This window comes from Lepidochelys olivacea, assembly GCF_965140295.1.
Source record: "Lepidochelys olivacea isolate rLepOli2 genome assembly, chromosome: 9".
In the NCBI taxonomy this organism is placed as follows: Eukaryota; Metazoa; Chordata; order Testudines; family Cheloniidae; genus Lepidochelys; species Lepidochelys olivacea.
Genome location: NC_140419.1, coordinates 59117962 through 59133516, shown reverse-complemented (window position 1 = coordinate 59133516; position 15555 = coordinate 59117962). Strand labels below are relative to the sequence as shown.

General features: G+C 53.6%; 1 protein-coding gene across 1 annotated transcript in view; it reads left to right on the top strand.

Moving 5' to 3' along the window:
- Nucleotides 1-3025: 3025 nt before the first annotated feature.
- Nucleotides 3026-15555, top strand: part of DGKK (diacylglycerol kinase kappa) — a 152684-nt gene continuing 140154 nt past the window's right edge. Inside the window, exons 1-2 of the mRNA XM_084638210.1 lie at nucleotides 3026-3104; nucleotides 3902-4177. Of these exons, the coding sequence (XP_084494336.1) occupies nucleotides 3980-4177 (198 nt within the window). The 5' untranslated portion in view covers nucleotides 3026-3104; nucleotides 3902-3979. The remainder of the gene's footprint in view (nucleotides 3105-3901; nucleotides 4178-15555) is intronic.

The window sequence follows — 15555 nt, the reverse complement described above, 5'->3', positions numbered from 1 at the left end:
ATCTCTTTTATTTCTTTATGGCTTGTGGACTTCTCTGTGCTAACCCACAAATGCTTTTGTTTTGCTTGTAACCATTAAGCTGGACCTCAAGAAAACTATTCTTGATGCTTAATTATTATATTTGATCTTTTAAAATCTAGCAATAGCCTAAGTTCCAGATGTATTTTCTTTCTTTTTGTTTTTAATAAAATTTACCTTTTTAAAGAACAGGATTGGGTTTTTGTGTCCTAAGAGGTTTGTGCACATGTTGTTTAATTAGCTGGGGCAACAGCTGATTTCCTTTGTTTTCTTCCTCAGCTCTTCCCTTGAAGGGGGTGGTGGTGAAAGAGCTTGAGGGTACCCCACAGGGAGCAATTCCCAAGTGTGCCTTCCTGGGTCCCAAGGGGTTTTTTGCATTTGAGTGGTGGCAGCTGTGATGGGTTGGATCACAAAAACCCCCTTGGGGCTGCCAACTGATGTGCCAAGACTACTTCTGCCCCTGCTTTCCCTGCCAGCTTGGGACTCCAGCACCCTGTCTTGCTGAGCCAGACACGCATGTCTGCTCCAAGACAGACCCATGGTCTGAACCATGTGCCCCAAAGCTGCAGACTTAACTGAAAGTAACTTAAGAAGTGTTCTTGTCCTTAACACTCAGATGCCCAACTCCCAATGGGATCCAAACCCCAAATAAATCCATTTTACCCTGTATAAAGCTTATACAGGGTAAACTCATAAATTGTTCACCCTCTATAACACTGATAGAGGGGTATGCACAGCTGTTTGCCCCCCCCCCCCGGTATTAATACATACTCTGGGTTAATTAATAAGTAAAACGTGATTTTATTAAATACAGAAAGTAGGATTTAAGTGGTTCCAAGTAATAGCAGACAGAACAAAGTGAATTACCAAGCAAAATAAAATAAAACACACAAGTCTAAGTCTAGTACAGTAATAAAACTGAATACAGATAAAATCTCACCCTCAGAGATGTTTCAATAAGTTTCTTTCACAGACTGGACACCTTTCTAGTCTGGGCGCAATCCTTTCCCCGGCACAGCCCTTGTTTCAGCTCAGGTGGTATCTAGGGGATTTCTCATGATGGCCGCCCCCTTTGTTCTGTTCCACCCACTTATATATCTTTTGCATAAGGCAGGAATCCTTTGTCCCTCTGGGTTCCCACCCCCCTTCTCAATGGAAAAGCATCAGGTTAAAGATGGATTCCAGTTCAGGTGACATGATCACATGTCACTGTAAGACTTCATTATTCACTTGCCAGCTCACAGGTGCACAGGAAGACTTACAAATAAAACAGAGCCATCTACAGGTAATTGTCCTGGTTAATGGGAGCCATTAAGATTCCAAACCACCATTAATGGCCCACATTTTGCATAATTACAATAGGCCCTCAGAGTTATAGTTCATATTTCTAGTTTCATATACAAGAGTGATACATTTATACAAATAGGATGACCACACTCAGTAGATTATAAGCTTTGTAATGATACCTTACAAGAGACCTTTTGCATGAAGCATATTCCAGTTACATTATATTCATACTCATTAGCATATTTTCATAAAATCATATAGAGTGCAACGTCACAGCAGCACCTACCCATCCAAGGTCAGAGAGAAGATGTTTAATACAAGCCTGGAGTGGCCAGTATTAATTTTTAGAATCTTTGCGGGCCCCCACCTTCTGCATGTGAAGTGCCAAAGTGGGGAATCAGCCTTGACAGTCTCCAAAAAAAAAAGTCTTTGTCCCTAATCTCCTGTGCAGAAACATCTCACTCATTTTTGTTGAAACTTTCCAAAAATATTCAGCCCCAGACTTGCGCGGCATGGACAGTTTCAGCCGGAAGGCTTAAAGTTTGGCAAAAGTATCAGTAATTGAAAAAATGGGCTTACAATGGGAGGTGTCAGGCAACCTTAGCAATAAGTGGTACTACCAGCATCCTTTGTAGGAAACAAATCTACACCTTTGGAACATTAGGAAATGTCAGGGCTTGCTTTGAGAGATGTATTTCATTTGGTAACTAACATCCCCCTTCCCCTTTTGGGCCTGCTGGGGGAATTTGGTTCCTTCTCATCAAGGCCCTGCTGTTCGCACAGGACCCAGATCTCCAAGTGCCCCTTGCTGAGCAAGGGCCGCATAAGGAGGGGAACCAGGATGGGGTGGGTAAGTGACACGCCCAAGGTCCCAGGCTCCGGATTGACTTTAGGGTCAGGGAAGATAGAATCATAGAATATCAGGATTGGAAGGGACCTCATCAACCCCCTTCTCAAAGCAGGACCAATCCCCAGCTAAATCAGGGATCCAGCACAGTGAATGGGTGACACAACCAGCAATGGAATCGGGAGGCCCGGTCAAGACTAATGCACCCGGCCAGGGAAGGGTTCAGCCCAGGAGGCTGAGAACCCTCCTCATGTCACAAGCAGTAGAGGGGACTGTGCCCCAAATATCCCCCCCACCCCCGCACCTCTCTCTGAGGGCCCCCAGGGCTGGGGCCTGCAGTTCCCCTGGGCCCCAGCAGCCTCCCAGCCAGCCGGGCTGTGTGATCATGAGTAGCCTTGCGAGCCGCAGACAGCAGGCTCGGGCTTGCGGCGCTGAGGGCAGAGACCGGGCCGGTTCGCACAAGCTCACAGCTCCGCAGGGCAGTGGGAGGAGGGGAGGGTGAAGCGCACCCGAGCTCAGCCTGCATCAGGCCGGGGAAGGACGAGCCCCATTGCGCAGCTGGTGCCAGAACCGGGCGGATCAGGCCCAGAGGGGAGCGGCCCCGCGGCTGCAGCGGGCAGGGCAGGGAGCGGGGCAGGGGGGGGCAGGACTGCAGTGCCGGGGCGCCCGAGCTGACAGGCGCGCAGCGCCGGGGGCGGAGGCAGAGAAGCAACATGTGCCGCAGATCGCGGAGCTGCCAGTGAGCTGAGCGCGGCGCCGGCCCCGGGAGCCCGGCCGCGGAGCGATGCGGCGGGGGAGCCCCGCAGCCCAGCCCGCCCCCCGCGGGGCTCGCTAGCGCCGGCTGGGCAGAGCCCGCCGTGACCCTCTCTCCTGCCGGCGGAGGCTGAGCTGGTCACACGCGCTCACTGCGGGAGCCGGCGAGCGGCGGCAGCAGGGACGCGGGGGGCTGCAGGTAAGTGCCTGCCCCAGCCGGGATGGGACTGCCTGGCACCGGAGGGACCTCTCCGCCCTGGGGGGCGCTCGGAGCGCCACCTGTCCTGGCCGTGGCGCGGCGCTTTGCATTGGTATATTCCCACCCCAGCGGGCAGGGACCAGCGTCCTCTTCTTGGGCTTCATCACCTGCCTCCTTGGCTGCTGGGGAAGAGGCTTTCCAGTGGGAATCTCCTCTCCTCTCCTCTCCTCCCGCCCTCTCCCCCTCTCCCTCCCCCAGCAAACACAGTAACCGGGGCAGGGGAGTGGAGGGGTGCATTTGGGACTGAGGGGGTGGGGGATTTGCTGCGGGTCCCCCGAGGATAGGACAGAGTGTTCTTGTTATTGCCAAGGGGTGAGATGCCCTGGCTGGAACTGCACCCAGCAAGCCCTGCAGGCAGCAGCATGAAATAAAAAGCAGCCCGAGAAGGAAGCTGGGCTTTGCACAATTGTGATCGGAGGGTGAAAAAAGAGGAAGAGTTTGGAGGAAAAAAAAAAGTTTGACAGCAAAGCAGCTGTTTTGTATTTTGACATTCAGGGTGAATTTCAGAGGCGAGGAAGTGCCTGCATTTCAAACTACAACCTCCCCAGAGCATCCAGTTACAAACCTCCATGTGCTTCCAACCCCACTGCTAGCCCTCCCCACCCGCCACCCCTCCCATGATCTGAATGTCTCACAGGGACATGGGAGGGGGATCCCACGGTGGCAGGGGAGCTCTGCGAACTGGGGCCCAAGTGCTGGGTCTCTCACAGAGCATGTCGCCTTGTCCTTTTTTGAAGGTTTGTAGGAAGTGGAAGAGCCCTGAGCCCATCTGGGATCTGCACCTCAGTCGCACGCCTCAGCGAGACGCTCTGGAGATGGCAGAGAAACTGGTCCCTGGGGACTTGTTTTTCAGGAAGGCTAGGGAGTCGGTGTCTTCCCTGGACTCGGACAAGCTGGCCCCGGCCTCCGCTGAAGGAGCTGGCGAGGAGTCCTCTGACAGTGAGGGTGAGCAGGAGGGCAGCTCTCACAAGCTCATCAGGAAAGTGTCTACGTCGGGGCAGATGAGGAGCAAGGTAAGGGAGCTGGGGCCCATTGATGGGAGCTGTGTCTCTGTGCTGTGGTGGGGCAATGACCAGGATGTTTGTGGTGAGACCTCAGGGTGGAGGGAACTGCCGTGGCCAGGCCGTGAGGTGAAGGCCAGGTTTATCAGTTCCTCGGCTGTGGGGTGTCGGGGCAGCTCTCCTTCAGTCAGCACAGCTGCCTGATGAACACCAGCCAAGGATGTTGCCCAGCACGTGTTTGTGTGAACAACAGCTCTTGTGTAACACAGGGCAGAAATGTTCTGCCGGGGACAGACCCCAGGGAAGCAGCAAAGGAAGCTGCAACTGGGTCCAGTCTGCACCCAGAGTCCAGATGATGACAGGTGCCTCCCTGCAGATACAGGAGCAGAGTGATGCCAGAACAATACAACTGTGGAGCTGGAGTGGGGTGGGACATTGCTCCCAGGAAGCCAGGCTAGAGACTGGGGCTGATTCCCTTCTCACAGCTGCATGAATCAGGAGGCTAGCGGGCTTAGGCAGGTGTAAAACCGGTGTCAGGGTATTCAGGATCAGCTCCTCTACATCCATATGTTGGGAAAGGGTGAAAAGGAACCCAGATCCCACCCCAGCTTTAGAGACCCAAGAGCTGTCCCCTTCAGAGGAAGGTGTGAGGTCCCCTGAAGCATCTGGTATTGGGTACTAAATTATCTGTGGGTACTTGGCTCCCAGGTTTCATTTCAGCTCAGTGCAAAGATAGGGACATTTGGAAAAATGAGATCTGGGTTTGGATTTCAACACCCACATGATTTGGGGGCGTGAGAATCTGAGGGTTTGATTGTCTCCTCAAAGAGCAGGGGTCTGTGATTCAATCAGGTCATTGCTCCTCCTAGCTAAAACTTTCTGTGTCCCAAAAGGAGAATTGAGTCCCTCACCTAGACAGAGAGACAGAGGGGTGCGCATATGGGGACGGATCGAGGTGTGCGCATGTGGGAATGGATAGAGGGGTACGCATATGGGGATAGATAGATATACCTGGTGGCAGAAATTGTAAGCAAGGATTTGTAAACGTGTTCTGTATTCTTATTATTTATTTGTGTTGTTGTGATGCCTGGAGATCCCAACCATACATACATAATCTAACCTCTTGTAGCTCTGGTATATAGGCCATGTTGGATCCCCTATGGACAGCCTCTCAGATACTTTAGCCACTCAATTAAATTCTCCATAAACTTGTCCTGATCTCATCTGATGAGAAAAACCTTCCAGATTTTACATACTGGCTGGTTGTTGTTGCCTGGGATTCAATGAGAGCTTGGGGAACAGAATAGCAATAAATGCCTTTTTGGTAGGACCAAAACAAACAGTGTTGTGAGTTCCCCCTGCTGCCTCAGCAGCACAGCCAGGGGTCTGGTGATGCTGCAGTATAGATAGCGAGGGTAGCAATAAAAGTAGTTAGCTCTGTTTGGAACACAGGTGAGACCGAAAGAGTCCATGCTGGACAAATGGCAAAAATAAACCAATTAGCAAGAGACATTTCATTTGATTTTTTTAAGAAGATCTTAGAAACAATAGAGAAAAAAATCAATTATCAGCCATTTAAAAATTAGCTGATAAATGTTCTTTGAAATCCATCTCCAGACAGCACCCAGAGACAATGATTGTTACTGTAAAAGATTTAGATGTTTGTATGAGTCAAAACAGCACCTGCAGTTAAACTGGGGAAGAGTAAAAATGACAAGAACTACTAAACTTCATGCTGCAGGGCATAAACCGATTACCAGCTAGGGGGTCAGGAAGGAATTGTCCCTAAGGAATAGCACTGCACAGTGCGGTGCACCGGGTTATACTCTGTCCTCCGAAGCATTTGGCAGTGGAGACAGGAGCCTGTGCTTCATGGACCTTTGGTTTGCTCTGGAATGGTAGATCCTCAATTCTTATTAAAATGTGTTATTGGCAGCACCGCTCATCGCAAATTGGCAGATGAGAAATGAAAGACAAGCCATTCCCAGAAGTGCCGCAAAGGGGAAAACAAACATGGCAGATGTCAGGAAGGTGGGCCTGGAAAAGTGCTCAGGGAAGCAGAACATATTGTCTTGTTTATGTCTAATAGCATTTAAGATTTATCTTCTTTTCTTGCATGTGCATATAAGGTCAGATTCTGCTCTGATACATCAGTGTCAATCTGGACATCAGTGTCAATCTCCATTTAAGTCAATAGAGAAACTCGTTTTACACCAAATTAACTAAAATCATAATGTGGAAGCCATAGAATATGTCAGAAGAAAAATCAAAACAAGGAAAGTTGCTTCGAGCTAATGTGGCGCATCTACACTGGAGATTTGCATTAGTATAGCTACAGCTCAGCAAAAATCCCTCCTACTGAGAAGTCCTGAAACTAGCTGGGTCAGTTTCCCATTTGTTTCTCGTCAGTTTCACTCTCTGGCTCCCTGTCCCTAGCACAGACCCCTTGTGTTTGCAATTCCAGCATTGCAGGGAAAGGTTTCAATAATGCTTGTGTGAAAAAGATGGCACGCCCTCTCCCCAATTCCCCCTGTTTTTGGGGCGTTAACATGAGCCGCACGGGGAAATACCTTGTCATATCTGCCCTTGGTAAGTTTTAAAAAAACAGAATCTAAATCTGGAGTTTAGAATGAGTTGTTAATAATGTTCCTGAGGGCTGCCACTCATCCTGAAGCTGTCAGCACTGTCTCCATGCTACCCACATCCTACAATGTTGCCACCTGAAAATGTATCGAGGGCGAGCAAAGTGCCCCCTCCCCTCCCCAGGACAGTGTGATGCCATCACATGAGTAAGTGAGATGGCCTCTCTCCTCTGCGCTATGGGGTGGGCAGTGTTGGCACTAAACTTTGAGGCAGGATTGTGCCGTTCAATGGAATTCTGTTGCCTGAGTGCCGGAGGAAACAGGGGTATCTAGTGTACTGGATAAGATCAGAGCAGGCTCGGCTGGTGCTCTAACAGGCAGATGTTCTGGGCTACTGAGTCAGGAGCTGGGTTCTAGTAGCAGTGATCTCTGCCCAGGTGAACACCATGTTGCTCATCTGTGCCACCAGTCTGCTCATCTGGACTGGCATCAGCTGAGCTTTGTGGGTAGCTCAATCCAACTCTTTGGGCTAGAGGACAAGCCCAGGTCCATGGGTGGGGGGGCATCTCAATACTATGATATGACAGCTCCAGTAATGCATTTAATCACAAAAAAGAAAATAAGGCCTATTGGCACAGGTTCACCGCTCTCTGGCCAGACTGCCTGGAAGGGCACCAGGCCTCAGAGAGGTCAGTGACTGCTCTAAGTACCAGATGGTTGCCGCTGGCGGGGGGAACATGCTGTGGGAAGAGTGGTGGAGGATAGCTGGGAGATAGATGTGCATGGGCTACAAGGGCCAGGTTATGCCTGTGAGGAAACTATAGCGGGGACCAGGGGAGCTAAAATACAGCAGATCAAATGTTAAAATGTTCAGCAAGTGATTGAGAAGGGAGGGTTTTGTACAGGATCTGTCCATTGCACCCGGGGTGGGGGGAGAAGCCACATGCAATGGGTGTATTTGCCAGTGTCTTCGGCTGGAGGGGGTGTCTTCCTAGGCCCTCCATCATGCAGTGTTTTTCAAAGGGACTGAGCCCTGATCAGACAAGCTTTGAGTGAGCCTCTCTGGGCTGTGGAATCAGTGACAGCAGCAGCAAGGCCTATTGTGTTAACATGCACGATTTCCCAGGATGAGTCACTGCTGCAGTCACCCACAATGAAACAAGCTCATCGCATGACGGTGTTGCTTGGCCGGGCTGGGATTCACACATGTCAGCGATAACCGAATAACATGTGGAGGGCACCACTGAACTAAGTGAGCCTTGAGCTGTGTGGGGGCCGCTCTTCCCCCCCAGCCTTGCACTGGAAGTGGTCATTTGCTCCTATGCAAAGCAGGTGGAGAGCTCTGATACAGGGGCATTTTGCCCCCACATGGCTTAGGAATAAATGACCATGCACAGCTGGTCGAGGGGGAATCTGTCCCAGGGCTTTTCCCTCTCCCAGTAAGTAGAGAAAAGAGCAGGCTCCCTGGAGACACAAGCATCTCCTGGCTCCTTTCCTCCAGGTGCTGGGATGGTGCTGACACTAGTTAGAATAACACGAGCTGGTGATGGAAAACTGTAGTAGTCTGCCCTTTCCCCGCCGGAACAGTGCAGGCGTGCTCCTCCAGACTCTCCTCCAGGGCTCTGTGCAGTCTAGTTATAAGTGGGATGCTTTTCCTCAGCCCAGTAGCTCTCTCTCCTAGGGGCTTTTCCTGATGCTCAGTCTAAATCGGGGTGGGCAAACTTTTTGGCCCAAGGGCCACATCGGGGTGCGAAACTGTATGTATGAAGGGCCGGGTAGGGAAGGCTGTGCCTCCCCGAAGAGCCTGGCCCCCACCCCATCCACCTCCCTTACTTCCCTGTCCCCTGACTGTTCCCGCCCCATCCAACCGCTCTCCATCCCCTGACCGCCCCCCGCCCCCGAACCTCTGCCCCATGCAACCGCCCCCTGCTTCCTGTCTCCTGACTGCACCCCGGGACCCCCTGGCCTCCTTACCATGCCGCTCAGAGCAGCATGGCTGGGCGCCGTGCCGCCTGGCCGGAGCCAGACACACTGCCGTGCTGCCCTGCATGAGCGTGCAGCCCCGCCACCCAGAGCGCTGCCTTCCCCGCTGTTGGCTGCAGAGGAGGGGGAGCAGCGGGGGAGGGGCCAGGAGCTCAGGGGCTTGTCTTCTAGCCGGACGTGGCCCACGGGCTGTAGTTTGCCCACCTCTGGTCTAAATGCTGTGTTTAAGAACTGCATCTCCATTGAACTGTCCTCCCCGCGCTGGCGATATGGGGCTCAGGACTAAACACTACTGTCCTGATTCCCCCACTGCCCTGCCTCTTGAGGCCCCCCTGATTCCCTGCTGGCCCGCCCCTTGGGGGCCTCCACTATCCTGCTCCTGGTGCAGTCGTTTACCTCCTTGGAGAGAGCTGTGATGGCATTAATTCTGGAAATGTTCCATGGGTGAGAAAGCTAAACAACATCAATCGGGCTGGGAAAAAAGGTTTCATTTGCTGATGAGCAGGACAAACTCCCTACAGGGCTCCCTGGTGAGACGGAGGGGCAGAGGGAAAGTTCCAGTTGGGCAGCCATGTATGGGATGGGAATGAGCAAGTATCACTGTAGTGGTGAACCCATGGCCCCCCACGCCCTGGCTGGGAAGGGACGCGCAGGGCACTGGAGCTGGCATTGGCTGCTGTTCACTTGGAATTCCCATGCAGGGCAAGCACGCTGGTGGGTTGGCCCTAACTTTGCCTGACGGCTGTCTAATCATCTGATGTTTGCTGATGCCTGCATGAAGGAAGTGCCTTATGGCATGCTGCCATGTGGGTAGCTCTGATGCTGCCAGGACAGGCTGGGAACCTCTGCTAATCTGGGTGGCATCCTTATGCAGGGAGAGAAAGAGTCACCTGCCAGAAGCCTGAGAGAATCAGCAGAGTGTGCGGGTAACTCAGGGGCATCTGCCCCAGGCCTGCTCAAGGGCCACGTTGGCCACTTGTTGATCGCAGCTATGGACTGGGGCGTCTGCAGATCCCAGCATGCATTGCTGCACACCAGCTGGTGAAGCATTGCATGCTGGGCCCTGTGGCTCCGGGTGTATTAATGGGAGGACACTGCTGCATTCTGGGAGCTGCAGATGGCATTCCACAGTGATGCAGAGCAGGGATGGCCTGGCCTTTGCCCAAGTCAAGCTGTGGCTGGGGGCTGGAAGGGTCCCAGCAAGGAGAGCAGCCTCTGGCTCTTTTTGGGATCAAACATACCTGTTTTTCACTAGGCAGCAGCGCTTTGCCCTCTGGTAGCTGCTTTCTTCTGCTCCCTGAGCCCACTGTGAGGTCTTGGGCCCATATTCACTATCCCTAAGGGAGTGGGGGCCTTTGCACCTCACCTGTGTGCTGCTCCTGGGGGCTGGTTTGAGCCCTAGCATGGGTTAGTGCAGTGTGATGGCTGTCGACAGCCCCAGCAGCTGGAGTTCCAGGAAAGTTGCAACCATCCCCTCCTTCCTGTGACATGTTCCCTGCACCATGGGCTCCTGTGGGAGGTGACGATGGCTCTTCTCCTCTCAGGACTCTCCCTATGCCCAGGGCATTTCTGTATAACCCCTTTGTGGCAGCTGGAATGACGGTGCCATCACAGCATGTGTCTGAGCTGGAGGGATGGGCCAGAAGGCTATCAGGCTAGTGACTGCAGGGAGCAATCCTGCATCAGCAAGAGGAAGTAGAAATTAGATCAAGGAGGCCTTCTCTTGTGGTTAGTGCATGGAGGAGTCAAAGGAGTCAAGGTGACCTGGGTTCTAGTCCCAGCTCTGGACAGAAGTGTTGTCTAGTGGTTGGAGCAGGTGACAGGGATTCAGGATTCCTGGGTTCTACCCCGTCACTGACTTGCTGTGTGAAGTTGTGTAAATCATGCTTCAGTTTCCCCATCTATAAAATTGTCATTATCTACCTCTTCCCTCTATAAATTCCATGGTTCTGTTGCAAAGGCAGATATTGTTGCTAATTAGCAGTGAAGGATGAACCGCAAAGAGTTTGAGGTTCAGTTCAGAGGAGCAGCTAAAAGCTTGGATGCTAAATCTAAAGGCTCTTGGGTTTGCTGAGCTGGGATCTGAAAACAGTCTCTCCTGAGACTTCCAGTCCCTCCTGCGATGAGCACTGTGAGATCAGGGAGTTTTGGTGCTTCTGTTCCTTGTGCAACCCTCGCCAAGCCAGAGGAGCGTGAGAAGTGAATGAAAGCAACACCGTGTAACACTGAATTGGAGACCTCAAGCCAGGCTGAGTGCATGGAGCGTGTCTAGCCCTTCCCTGGCACTTATTGAGCAGAAATAGGCTGGTGTGTTGGAGCTGGATGGCCGGCTGTGCACAAGGCACCCTGCCTAGAGTGATGCTTTCCTCGCCATGAGAGCATAGGGGCTGGTGTCTGGCAGTGTGGAGAGCTCGCCAGCTGAGACCCAGGCAGAGGAAGATGCTTGTTAGTAATCTGAGCTCACCCTTTTGTCAATTCCAAACTGTAAAGACTCCTCTGACAAGAAACAGCTCTGCTGAGGGAGGGAATGTGTTCTAGTGGTTAGAGCAGGGGCCTGAGAAGCAGAACTCCTGAGCTCTGATAATGACTCAGTGTGCTCAGCTTTGGACAAGTCACTTCCCCTCTCCATTCCCCATTGTAAATTGGGGATAACGAATTGAAAAGCTAAACGCCTTCCTGTCCCGAAGGAGCTGGGAGGGGCTTGGGGCGGCGGATGCCCCGTGGAGCCTGCGTGGGACCTTTCCAGCCATTTGTCTTTCTGGAGAGCAGAAGAGGAGGCCAGGTAGAATCATAGAATCATAGAATATCAGGGTTGGAAGGGACCCCAGAAGGTCATCTAGTCCAACCCCCTGCTCAAAGCAGGACCAATTCCCAGTTAAATCATCCCAGCCAGGGCTTTGTCAAGCCTGACCTTAAAAACCTCTAAGGAAGGAGATTCTACCACCTCCCTAGGTAACGCATTCCAGTGTTTCACCACCCTCTTAGTGAAAAAGTTTTTCCTAATATCCAATCTAAACCTCCCCCACTGCAACTTGAGACCATTACTCCTCGTTCTGTCATCTGCTACCATTGAGAACAGTCTAGAGCCATCCTCTTTGGAACCCCCTTTCAGGTAGTTGAAAGCAGCTATCAAATCCCCCCTCATTCTTCTCTTCTGCAGGCTAAACAATCCCAGCTCCCTCAGCCTCTCCTCATAACTCATGTGTTCCAGTCCCCTAATCATTTTTGTTGCCCTTCGCTGGACTCTCTCCAATTTATCCACATCCTTCTTGAAGTGTGGGGCCCAAAACTGGACACAGTACTCCAGATGAGGCCTCACCAATGTCGAATAGAGGGGAACGATCACGTCCCTCGATTTGCTCGCTATGCCCCTACTTATACATCCCAAAATGCCATTGGCCTTCTTGGCAACAAGGGCACACTGCTGACTCATATCCAGCTTCTCGTCCACTGTCACCCCTAGGTCCTTTTCCGCAGAACTGCTGCCTAGCCATTCGGTCCCTAGTCTGTAGCTGTGCATTGGGTTCTTCCGTCCTAAGTGCAGGACCCTGCACTTATCCTTATTGAACCTCATCAGATTCCTTTTGGCCCAATCTTCCAATTGGTCTAGGTCCTTCTGTATCCTATCCCTCCCCTCCAGCGTATCTACCACTCCTCCCAGTTTAGTATCATCCGCAAATTTGCTGAGAGTGCAATCCACACCATCCTCCAGATCATTTATGAAGATATTGAATAATAGGTACGTTGGGAGCAGAGGAGCAGTCTTGCTCAGAGGCAGAAATGGGCCCAAGCCAGGACTCTCCCAGGAGACACTTCCAAAAGCCCACCCTAGGGAAGTCTGGGTCTGGACCATGTGAGCAGAGGACTCAGTTCCCAGTGGCATCCTGCAGACCACATGGATTGGCTCTCTCCAGCATGGCTGAGCGGGGGAGGACAGGAGAAAACTGAGCACCACCCTCAGGGAGCGTGTGCACCAGCCGTGCCAGGGGCTGAAGACAGAATGTTCTGCTGCTGGCACAGGTGGGCGGGCAGGGGGATGCCCATTTGGTGTATCTGTCTCTGGCAGGCGGCCCTGTGGAGCCGTTCACGACACTCTGCATTTGCTCCCTTGATGAGCTGCCTTATTTATCTGGCGCCTGCACCGGTCTTGTAAAGCAGACGCGCGACTGAGCCCCCACCCCATGGTCACGGCCCCCCCTTGCCTTCGGTGCCACATCCGCAGGGGGTGTCGGCCCTTTCCTTCAGGCCGGCCCTGCTAATTGGGCGGTCGGAGTAGGTGGTGTTGTCACCCCCAAGCAGAGGAGATCTGGGCTTTGCAGCAGTGTCAGGACAGCCTTGCCCCTGCCCTGCTCCTCACCAGGCTAATGGAGCTCGGGGCGGGGGGGGGAGCAGTGCTGGTAGCAGCAGCGCTTGCTGGTGAGGGTGGCAATGCCGCTGCACATGACACATTCCTTGTTCTGAGGCCAGGGAGCCATGCTGGCCTAGGGACGGCTGAGGGGGGCCACCCCACAGACCCTGCCTGGGCCGGGTGAGGGGGTTCCCATGGGCGATCAGCAAGTGTTAAGCTCTGCTGATGGGCTGGGGGGAGACTGCCAGAACTCAACTCACCTGCCCCTTACCTGGGACGTCAGAGACTCTGATTCCTCATGGGGCCCTGCTGGCTTTACTGGGCTGGTGCATTCACAGCTCTTGTGGCGAGCGCTTGCAGCTCAGAGTGGGAGGGAAGCACAGGGAGGCAGGGCCGGATTAACCTGTTATGGGCCTGGTGCCAAACATATTTGTGGGCCCCCATGGAGGCAATGGAGCATGGCATGGGGAGGTCAGTCCCCAGAGCGAGGGGCCAGCCAGGGGCACTGGGGCATGGCATGGCAGAGGTGGCCCCGCTCTGCCCAGCCCAGTGCGAGGGCACTATTTACAAACTGGCAATTGCCAGACGCACAGTGGCCTGCCCAGCCCTGTGCTGCCAGCATGCCCCTTCCCCTCGGGGGTAGGCCCACGCTGCGCCACACCCCCCCGCCCAACACCAGAACATCCCCTGATTCCCTATGGCCAGAGCCCCCCTGGACCCACTATGTCCAGCACCACCCCTCACAAATGCACAGCACCCTGCACAACACCACCTTTGCCCAGCGCCCCCATGCCCACAGCCCCACCACAACTGCCCAGCACCCCCCACAGAACCCCCACTCCCAGGTGCCCCAACACACACATCTTCCCTGCAACCTCACGCCCAGCACCACCCCGGAACCTCCCTAGGGTGACCAGACAGCAAGTGTGAAAAATCGGGGCGGGGGTGGGGGGGTAATAGGAGCCTATATAAGAAAAAGACCCAAAAATCAGGACTGTGCCTACAAACTCAGGACATCTGGTCACCCTAAACATCCCAGAGACCCACTCCCCACCCCCTGCCTCCCAGCCGCACTCACTGGCCCTGCTGGGAGGCGACTGTGTCTGCTGGGCTGAGCCAGCAGCACAGCCAGAGCTGGTCCCGGGGGCGGGAACTGCTCCAGCCCTGCGGGAAGGGCACGATCAGCCAGGCCAGGGCCTGCCCCAGCTGGGCTCTCTCAAGATGCACTTTCCTGCAGGAGCCCAGGCAAGCCCCCCACACTGTCACCCTCTCCCCACACCTGGCTGAGACTGGCCAGGCTTCTGCACCAGTCCCATGCAGCTCAGCTCTAGGGAGACAGGCGGGGCCCCACAGGGGGTGGGAAGCAGAGACTGCCCAGAGCTGGAGGTGCACGGGGGTCCAGCCAGGGGGCTGAGAGGAGCAGGGGGGTGGGGTCAGGGGGCAGAGAGGAGCTCTCGGTCTGAGGAGCAAGTGATGGGCGGCAGGGAGCCAGTGGGCTGGCGGGCTCTCAGGACGCAGTGCAAGCGGAGCAGGCCGGGGCCCCTTCTAAGCATGGGCCCGGCTCCATGGAGCCGCTGGTCCCATTGTAAACCGGCACTGCAGGGAGGAATTAACCCCGCCCCACTTGTGCCCTCACTGCCCCTGCCCTGGGAGTTAACCTAGCCTCACTCATCCCCCCGACTGGGAATTAAGGTATGTTCTCTTCTAGGCTGGGGCAGGATCAAGTAGCCCTTGGCCATCCCTGGCAGGTGTTGGTGTCCCTGGCCAGGGCTCTGGCCATGCAGACTCCAATCACTGCCTCGATGCCACAGCTGGTGGAAATTTCCCGATGGAAGAGTTTATGTCGGAAAATGCTGATTGCACAAAATCAAACCGTTTTTGCGGGATGGGGTCGATTTCAGCTACATTTCGGTGGCAAAATTGTTGCCCTGTTTGGTTTGGATAAGGTGAAAGCTCTGTGTGTGAACATCCCCGTGTTATGGCCCAGATGATAAAGTGGAGACGAGGCGCATCAACCCCACTGAAGTGAAATGGGGCCATCACGTCATTTCTGGAATTCCTTTCCTGGGAAATTTTGCGGTTTTGACTTTTTGCTGGGATTTGCGCTGCAGGCAAATTTGCAAATTCTGGCGTTTCCTGGGCAAAGGAAATCCTGAGTGTGGAGCAGCTCTAATAGAGTCAGAAATATTATGGGCCATTTGACACTGAGCCTGACCATCCGCACAGCTGCTCTGAAAGGGGTTCGAGCTGGAGCAGAGCTTTTAGAAAGACACCAAGGTTTGATTTAAAGACTCCAATGCAGTGTCTGAGGAGTTCCAGCACTCTCTTGGGGAGGGTAGGATTATCGAGAGGAAGGGGCTCAGGGCCCTGGGGTTGTGCATGAGTGGGAAGAAATGCCATAGTACCTGGATGAACAGGGTGGTAAGTGGGTTACAGTGTCATTAAGGGTCAATCCATTTTCCAGTGGACAGGTGTCA